This window comes from Alexandromys fortis, unplaced genomic scaffold, assembly GCF_014885135.2.
Source record: "Alexandromys fortis isolate MF-2015 unplaced genomic scaffold, M_Fortis_MF-2015_v1.1 scaffold_154, whole genome shotgun sequence".
Taxonomy (NCBI): domain Eukaryota; kingdom Metazoa; phylum Chordata; class Mammalia; order Rodentia; family Cricetidae; genus Alexandromys; species Alexandromys fortis.
The window spans coordinates 735,197-745,198 of record NW_026068040.1 but is presented as its reverse complement, the minus strand read 5'-3'; the positions used below and the strand labels follow the sequence as shown (position 1 = coordinate 745,198).

The 10,002-nt window shown below is 42.8% G+C and overlaps 1 protein-coding gene across 2 annotated transcripts in view; it reads right to left on the bottom strand.

Moving 5' to 3' along the window:
• Positions 1-3,318: 3,318 nt before the first annotated feature.
• Positions 3,319-10,002, bottom strand: part of Mdm1 (Mdm1 nuclear protein) — a 29,475-nt gene continuing 22,791 nt past the window's right edge. For both annotated transcript variants that reach the window (XM_050165479.1, XM_050165480.1), the window contains 3 exons: positions 7,339-7,552; positions 5,666-5,725; positions 3,319-4,261 (listed from right to left, as the gene is read on the bottom strand). In XM_050165479.1, the coding sequence (XP_050021436.1) occupies positions 4,149-4,261; positions 5,666-5,725; positions 7,339-7,552 (387 nt within the window). In that variant the 3' untranslated portion in view covers positions 3,319-4,148. The remainder of the gene's footprint in view (positions 4,262-5,665; positions 5,726-7,338; positions 7,553-10,002) is intronic.

Sequence of the window (10,002 nt, the reverse complement as noted above, 5' to 3'; positions counted from 1 at the left end):
TACATATTGTTCTAACCCATTTCTAATATTCTGTGTAGCCCACGAGCTGGCTTACCAGGGAGGATCTTAACCTGCGTCTGTCTGGAGCGGGAGAATCATGGCGACTCCTCCACTAAGCTTCTTTCTCCCAGAATTCTCTTCTGTTTTCTCCACCCACCTAAGGGTGGGCCTATCAAGTGGCCTAGGCAGTTTCTTTATTAATAAGAAATCACTCCCACATCATTCATGTGTTAACTTGCTTCCATTCTGGTTGAGTCCCTCTATTTCATAATTCCCTGCCCACATTCTCTTGTTTTCTTGACTCAAAACAGGAAGATATTTTACCTTCCAAGAAGACAAAGAGAGAAGTTAACTCCTGAATGAATCAACCAGAAGTAGTTGATTCATAGTAGGTATTACATTTGAGCACGAACGCTTCAGAGAAAGGAGTGTAGGTGGAGTTCAAGTAAGAAGATCTAGACATAACTCACGAGCCAATGGGCTCTTGGACCAAGTCATTAAACTTGTTTTATCTATAAAGTGAACATGATTCTGCTTAAATTATATAACCTTTCCTAACAACATACCAAACATATTTATCAGGTTCTTAATCATTCCTCAAATGTTCTTAACTAGGAATTCAGATTCCATAGGAACCAGAGGCAAGACGCACATGTGTGTACTTGTACTGGCTTCTCAACAAGAGGAGCATGGAGACCGCCAGCTCCTGGAGTGAATGTGGGGCTGGGAGTGGGGCAGGGGGAGGAGTGGGAGCTTTGGGGAAAACCCTACACAGTGAGTTAAATGTTCATTCCTAAGTATGACCCAGGAAATGCCAATTTTGACAAAAATGCCAAGTCACCAAGGTATAATACCCATTTGGCTATCCTGTACCTCTAACACATACGGTTCAACGAATTCAGACTCAGTCCAGACATTGTACCACGTATCTAGTCCAAGGCAAAGGCCAGGGCGAGTCTATGAGTTCCAGGCCAGCCAAGACTACATAGAGAGACCCTGTCTCAGGGGTGGAGGGATACCATAATAACAACAAATAAGGCAGGATTCACTGAGTGTTCCTGAAGACAGTGGAAAGCATAGCTCCACCCAAGGGCTCATGATGTGAATAGCAAATGTGTTTGGTCTAGACTCAAACTGCAAAAAATCCAAAGTTTGCCAGAAGGTGAATAAATTAGAAAAACATGAACACCAAAACATGAAGGATCTCAAGAATACAAGAGAAAACCAGACTAACATTTTTCTGGAGCCAAGATTCATGGCCACCTGAAGGACCTGCCATGGAACAGACTTGACAAAAAAAAATCAGGACACACAGGTTAGAAATACATCTTGATGGCTGCACTGTTTTCAGGTGTGTTTGCCTGTCCAAACTCTACGAGACATAACAGCATCAGTTTATTAAAGTAGACCTAAATAAAATCGATTGAAAATAAATTCCCATCCATGGCCCCTTCTCAGTACTAGGAAACTTCGTGGACTCTTGTTAAGACTACACAGTCAATTCAAATGTGTGCCCTTCAAGCACCTACTCTAGTGTCGAAACAATGAAGATTCCAAACTTCTTCTCCCTGGGGCTGCCTAAGAAGCTTTTAAGATCGAGGGAGCTAGTGATATACTGCAGATCCAAAGCATCACAGAGTCGTGCTAGGCTTGTGAGAACCATCCCTAACCTGATAGATAGCTCTTAGACTGAGGCCAGATAGCCTGATTCACTGTGATGGGTGTAACCAAATATCAGTCTGTACTGACTACAGATTCACTCCCAGCCACTGGGAACCAACAAATTGAAGCAACCTTTGAGGAAGAAAACAAACACCTTTGAGCTTCCAACAACAGTGAGTTTCAAACTAAGAGCCCACAAGCCTCAGAAACCAGCTGCACAGATATAATCTGTGCACTGAAAGCCAAGTTGTGCCAGATTCAAAGTCCTTATTCCTTCTGTATTTAGTGGCTCAGGAAATTTTCATGACCAGTTCTTTCAGAAGTCAGTGGAATGGAGGCAAATATTCACATGCTTATAGTTCTTTACAGTTTTATAAGATCACTGACAATTTAGTGTAAACCACTTATCTACAAAGTAGTTTTCATCAAACCAAGCACAACTTTATTTCTAATCCATGGGCATTGATAATTCTGAATATTTTATCTACACTACTCTATTGTCAACTTTGCCACTGTGACAAAAAGGAGAAAACAGTGGTTTTGAGTCAGTTACAGACCATGGTAGGCTGGCTCCTCTGCTTTGGACCCACAGCGAGCCGGCATCACAGAAGTGCAGACGTGATGGAGCCAAGAACTCACCTCAGGGCAGCCAGGAAGCACAGACTATGAAAGCCAGCACCTGGGTGTCAGAACATGGTCAAAAGAACAACACACAATGAACAATGCCTGGGGCTGAACTGTGAGAGAGAATCCAGGAGAAGGGCAGCTCTTTACTTCAGGCGCATTTTGTCGCCAGGTTTGTTCTTGGATGTGATTTCATGCCGCTGTGTTAAACATTTACATTTGATTTATAAGACATGTTTATATTCTTGTTGGATGTCAGAACATAGCTATAGGACCCAATCTGGTACAGGGATGTGCTGGGTGCTGGCCCCATACCCTGGATCTGGGTATGGCTTCTGCCTTGCTTTCGTGCTTCCCAGACATAACCTATAGTGCGTGCCAGGCAAGTCTGTTTAAGTTGCTCTATTCTGGGAAAAGGCTGTTCTGTTCATATTGAGTATGTGCTTTCTAGCGTTTTTCTGAACTCAGACAACCTTCCTTGGACCATTGCTTTCTTTGTTGGTTACATCCATGTATACAAGAATACAAAGCTGGCCTTGTCTGCAGTATTAGACCGTAGGCAGCCTCATTCTACAAGGTCTTCAAATCCCAGGTCTCCCACCCAGATCTGCACAGGTCGGCAAAGGTTGATGCCTGGGACAAAATACACCCTCAGAGGCACAACTCAGGGAGCTGATTCTTCAGCTAGGCCCGACCTGCTAGAGTCTTCATCATTTCTCAACAGTGCTATCAGATGGGCTCTGAACTTCCAAACACATCATTTGGGGGGATGTGACTGCAAGATGGCACCTGCCTATAATTCCAACACTGAGGCAGCTTACACAGGAGGATTGTAAGTTTGAGGCCAGCCTTAGAAACTAGAAAGACCCTCTCTTGGTAAATAAATGGAGAAAACAATAAACGAAGAAACACATACTGTTTTAGAGATTTGAATAACATGTTTATAAAGCCCATTCTTATCAGAAACTTAAATCTATACTGATTTGTGAACAACTGTTAAATGTCCTAGAAATAAAAAACAGAATCACAAAATTGATGAGAAGTTGTTTTTAATGAATATGCTTTTAAAATCCTGTATTTGTACAAAAAAATACTGCAGACTGTCCCACTGCATTTGACAGCTGCAAACATAGTGTAATCTTTGGTTAACCAATTCTAGGAGATGCTTCTAGAAGGCATTTATTCCACATGATAACCTCTGGAGAGGCCAAGCACAATTAATTTTCATTTTTACATGTCTACAAAGTTTTAATTCTCCATTACACAAATAATTCCTCAAAACCTAGACATTATTCAAATGTATGTCAGTTATTGTACAAATAGAATACACAAAAGGATCAAAAATATACATATTCTCTCAGCAAATTTTGTTACATAAATAAGAAAAATATATACAGCCGAATTTTCAAAGTACAATTCTCCTAACACTGTGTACAGAAGGTGTTAATAAAGACGCTGAAGTCAAAGTCAAAGGAATGGCAGCTTCCTTTCATGACATCTACAACTCTACAAATGCTAAAACCATTCTGAGAGGGAATATAATCTGGGAGATCTTAATTTTGACTTAATTTTATCCCTTTAGAATATTCTCTGGACAGGTGATAGTCACACACTTCCACCAGGCACCCCCGACACCTGACATAAAAAGGCAGAATGTCTTTCATTAAGATAAACAGGAAAGAATCCTCAAAGAGTTAAATTTAAATACTCCTGCATTAAAATTTTCTGGGTAAGATGAGCTACTTGAAAATCAAATAATGAAGTTGGAAGTAGCAGAAGGAAATAAAACACTCTGAACATCCTAACACAGGGAGCAGGAAGGAAAGATGACGCTGGTACATCTCCAGATAAGAAGAGCAGGTTTATGTTTTGCCCCAGAAATTCTCCTTTCTTTTCTGAGCTCGTGCTAGAGTCTGAAAGGCCTGGAGACTGGAAGCGGCAGAGCGGGCAGAGATCTCAGACAGTCTGTCTGCATCTGTAACGAGAGAATCCCAGGATTACATTCCCGGTGGAAATCGCCTCAGAACAATAATGTACTAGTAACAGAAATCAAAACTACCCATCAATAGCAACTCTGGATCTATCAGAAAACAAGGGAACTGGTAAATGGAGAGTTTAACTCATCATAGTTCACAGCGGTTTCCTATGGTGATCAGAAGTCAAACATGACGAGAAACCTTTTCACATCCTTGAAATCCTATAATGTCATTAGCCACACACAGCTTATGATTTCATCATAACTGGGAAAGAACTCATCCTGAGATGTCTTATCCTACTTTTAAAAGAATGGCTATTCGTACTGAAAAGACTTTCAACTAAGAAAGCAGACTGCCGGGGCCGGAAGATGGCTCAGTGGCTAAGAGCACACACTGATTTTTCCAGAGGTCCTGAGTTCAATCCCTAGCACCCACATCAGGCGGCTCATGACCACATGCAGCTCCAATTCCAAGCGATTGCCATGCCTCTGGCCTTAAGGGTACCTGTATGCAAATGCACATGCTCACATACAGTATCAAGAATAATAAAAATAAGTCTTACTTAAATGCTATATTTTAACATGCCATGATGTCACTTTTTGAAAGTCTCATTAAATGTAAAAAAAAAAAATTATTTGGCAATAAGCTACCACCTCTAGGCACTGAAACTCCACATTCTGAGTGAGCAAACCCATCACGTTTACACATACTCTTCTTCATCAACAAGACAAAGGACAGAACTAGATCCAAAACACAACATGTGCTCACTGAATAAGGAGCTGCAAACTTGCTAAAAGAGAAAAAAAAAACTTCTAGTATACTTAGCTGCCAGTGTAAAGAGCATTAAGTTCAAATTTATTTCCCAACTCAAAGTTAAAACCTCCAGGAACTTATTGGTACTTTACAAATTACAGTCAGGGCTCAGGATAGGACAACAGTCATTGTGAATGTTCACCTCAAGATCCCAAACTCCTCCTTCCTTTATTAAAATCAAAAAAATTGATAGGATGAAAAAGGAGGAGTACACAGGAGGAACGGAGGCCTATTTTTATTAATTACACATATTTTGGAATGAAAAATGATAAGAATATGTAGGCATTTGAAAAAAATATGGATTAACATCAGGCCAAATTTCTGAGACAGACAGATGGAAGCAGGCAGAGCCATGGCCTCTGCTGAGGGGAGGCACACATTTGCTGGGGAGACTCCTCAGCACGCAGCCCCACATGGCTCCTGTGTAAGCTGGGAATAATTCCATCCCTGTCATAAATAAGGTCTCAAAGACCTAATATAAAAATGTCTACAGGAGTCCTCTGTGGTCTGTGCAGTGCCAGCCAAATGTGAGATCATAAGCTACAGACCGCCTGACAGAAGAGCTGATGCTGATCCTAAGTATTGAATACCTTCGTCATTAAAGGCTTCAGGTGACGGTAACTGCAAAATGTTCATCCTCGGCTTCCCCACTTAAAGAAAGAAAGGCAGAAGACATTATTCTTTAGCCACCAGACATCACACGTTAACTCAACTGTTTCAATATTTGTCCCCTCCAAAATTCACGGTGAAACTGAACTGCTGTTACGATAGCATTAGGACACCTGAGAAGGTGTGGCCTAAGGCAGTACCAGGGACGGTCTGTCCTTCCGTCTCTCACCTTTCTGCCAGGAGATGACGGAGAAGGAGACCTTCACTAGATGCTGCCCCTCTCTGTCATGCACTTCCCAGCTTCTTCAGCAGTGGGTCTCAACCTTCTTAACACTGTGCCTTAATACAGTTCCTATTGCTACTTCGTAACTATAATTTTGCTGTTGTGAATTATTATATAAATATCTAATATGCAGGATATCTAATATGTGACCCCTGTGAAAAGGTCATATGACTCTACAGGGGTCATGACCCAGGTTGAAAACCACTGTTCTAGAGACATACTTATCAATTAATTTTGTATATTGATAGAGACTACTATATCAAAGGGCCAGTGGGTAATTTTAATGTGTTTAGCAAGTTCATAAACTGTGAATAAGCTCCTAATTCTTCGCAATGATAATATTGGTTTAACTTCAAAGAAACATAGGCCTCTAGTAAGAGATGGAAAATTCAATACAGAGAGAGAGAGAGAGCAGAAGCCCACAGAAAAAAGAAAATGAAAGACAAGGAAAGAACCACCACATTAAGAGATTGGAAAGAGTTGGAGGAGGCCAGTACATAATTTAAGTCTTAAGTGGGCAGAGTAGAGAAACTAAGAAGCAGAGATCATGTGTCTGTCCGCTTGTCTGTCCATCACCAGTGATGTGGGGTTTGGGATGGAGAAGGCAGGGGTGGGAGGCACACAAGGGACTCTGAAAACGTTGTTAATGCAACAGCTAGATCACAGTGTCTTTACACCTGCACAGCTGATGACCACGTCTCCCCAGAGTGGACTAAAGATTTGTCTAAGGGGTTATCAGTGCTGCTGTGGCCAGATGCCCTAGAGCCAGAGAACAGGAGCAGCAGAGAGGCAGAACAGCGAAGAACTGACCAGGCTGAAAGGTCTACAGGGGCCACGCACTTAGGGGATGCTGTCTGTAAAGTATCAGGATCATGGGGTATGAACAGACCATCCCAGAGGCCACAGAAAGAAAACACCACATGTGAAAGCTCCAGAATGGAGACCGCAGGATTCCCAACTGTGATGGGAGGAGGCTCAAACAGCAGAGCAACCAGATCTGTGCCCTGGGAAGAACATGAACGGCTCCTCTCACTTTATAAAACTGAAATGTGGAGTTGGCTACAGCAGCACAGTCCGGTATCCAGGAAGGAGATCTGCCGTTCACAGAAATCCATTAGCCTGGGCTACCTCCTGAGGCCTTGCTGAGAGGAGGGGGGAGGGGAGGGGAGGGGAGGGGAGGGGGGGGGGGGGAGGGAGGGAGGGGGAGGGGAGAGGGAGGGACAGTGCAGGAGCCATTATAAACTATAAAAAAAAGAAATGAAAAACAGATAAATGACAGAATTCTGTTGGCATACAGTTCTTCTACAGCATTTTGCTGTCATTTAACACTTTAATCTTAAAAAGACAAGAAATTAAAGCTAAAATACTCACCATTCTGCTGAAATTGAGGGTCTCGCAGACGGCCTTGGATCCTGCTGGAAGGATGCCAGTAAGGTAGGAAACACGGAGTGGAATGCTGCCCAGGGGTGTTTGTCTGATATTCTGGAACTTTGGCTTCCCAGTCTTCCCGCAAAGGCAGAGGATCAACTGTCTTGATGCCAGCAGCAGGAGAAGTCAGCAGAGACATAGCACAGTGGTTTCCTGTCTAGATGACAAAAAGAAATTAAATTTAAAAAAAGATGCACATGTGTGTGCAAAAGTAAAAAAGGGGCCAGCGTTCAAACACAGAACGCTCACAAGTCATAGAAGATGGGGGAGAGGGACATAGAGTCCATGGAGAGAAGGCTATGCGCATAACCACCAGCACAGAGAAACAAACCTGCTGATGAAAAGACAAAATGTACATTAACAACACATTGAAGAGACAAACGCGGAAGACAGAGCAATGGTGAATTATTATCACACTCCAATTGTCCCTCCTTAGAAGCAGAAGCAGACATTCGCTGGTGATTCAGACAGATGTGAGACTAGTAAACATTCTACCTCACTAGACTTTTGTAATCACAAAATAAAAGCACTGAAGTACTAACTGTTCATTTACCAAACTGTAAAAGTTAATTGAACACAATATTACAGAAATGACACAGACGTAGAAAGACAGGAACCTTCTACAGACTTACTGGGGCTCACCCTTTATGAGAGCCCAGAAAGACACAACATAAACTTTAAATTGTGTCTGCTCTGGTCTACAAAGCAAGTTCCGGAACAGGCTCCAAAGCTACAGAGAAACCCTGTCTCAAAGAACAAAACAAAAACAATTGTGTCTGCATTAATGCTATATTAATACTTGGGAAATAATGACATGAGAGGATAATAGTGATCTAAACCAAAATGTAGCTGACAGATGGATTTCTTTATATTAATTATAAATAAAAATGAAATGATATACATCTGAAAACTATATTTGGATAAAAGTATCTGGCTCTAGAATTTTTAATTATAGATTAAATGATGCTTAATGGTGCAAAAATATGTTTGCAGTGCAGCTAAGTAAGAAAAAAGTAATCAGAAAAAGATGTATACAATCTGAAACAAAACTAGCACATAAAAAAAAATAAGTTATGAAACCCTGCCTGTAGGATAGCAATTATTTTTATACTATAACTAAGTACCTCAGAGCTCAACACTGATGACCTCACAGACAGCGGGCGCGGAGGCAATCCTTTTCTTACTGTGACCAGATTTCCACAGTGACAGCGCAGCTTAACCATGAGTTCCACAGATTGCAAACACAGGCACAGACCTAGTCATCCCTAAGCGCTCCTCCTCCCCTCATCTGAGCCCATGGATGGGACATTTGTGCAGTTCCAACCCAAGGAATCATTTTCCGTGACTTCAGAGTGGATGGCTTCCTCTGAGTAGAAGACGACAGATCTCCCACTGACCTCCCCTTACTCCGGACACTTAGGGAGTTACAAGTCGCACTAAAGGTGCAGTTTTTCCTTCCTCTGTGGCTCACAACTCTGTCACCTTGGTTTCACCACTGCTAAAAAGAGCTGAGTGAAAGCTACAAAACTCTATAACTGACGGCATCCAGGGCTTCACGAGACCGACCCATGTGTTTGTGAGCCTCGGGCCTCTTCACTCTTGCCACAGCAGCCTGTGACTCAATTTACTCTGTGAGTGAGATTCACTACAGCTCTCCAGGCCTCCCCAGTGCCTTTAGGACAAACATCCAAACGCCTCCCCTACCCACCCTATCACCCCACTTCCTACCTCTCTTCCCCCTAGGTCCGCCTTCCACTTCTCCTCCATGGGGACATAGGGTACAAAATGGCAGCTGTGGGGAGGGGCTCCCTCTCCTGGAGTGTCTTTAGACAGCTATGGTCTCTGGGAAAGGAGAGACTGTGAGCCTAGTGACTAACGGTGGGTGTGGCAGCCTGTGCTCTTATAACAACATACTTGAGATTCTGTAAAAAACCCTAACCAGTGGGGGGTGGGATCACACCAAAAATATAAACACAGGGGTGATGGTAAGAGAAAGGGAAGGAAGGAGAGAGAAGGAAGGAGGACTCAATGGGAGGAGGGGATTTGTGGGAATGGAGGTGAAGAAGCAGAGGCAGCGAGGAGCACATGTGTAAGAACACCAGAGTAGAGCACATTATGTGTGTAAGAATAGAGCACATCATGTGTGTAAGAACACCAGAGTAGAGCACATTATGTGTGTAAGAATAGAGCACATCATGTGTGTAAGAACACCAGAGTAGAGCACATTATGCTATTTACATGTAATTAACAATGTGAATAAAAACAGAAGAAACTCAACAACTCAGCCCGGGAGCGAACAAGGCCACACCTTGTGCTCTGCCTTGGTACACCCCGCCAGGTTCCCTGCCAGCACCTCCCCCTTAGTCGGGTCTCACCCACCCCATGCACCCACCCAAGCGCCCCATCCCTTGGAGGTCACCGAGTTTAATCCACAGCACCTCTTCCTACCTGAAACCATTTCCTTAAAAAGATCCTTTGTCTATTTCTTTCAGTGAAAAGGGAAGCCCCACAAAGTCAGGAAGCTGTGTCCCCAGATGTCCCCAGATGTTAGGACAGTGCCTGGCACACAGGAGGAACCGTTAAATATGAAAGGAAGTAGACAAAGAT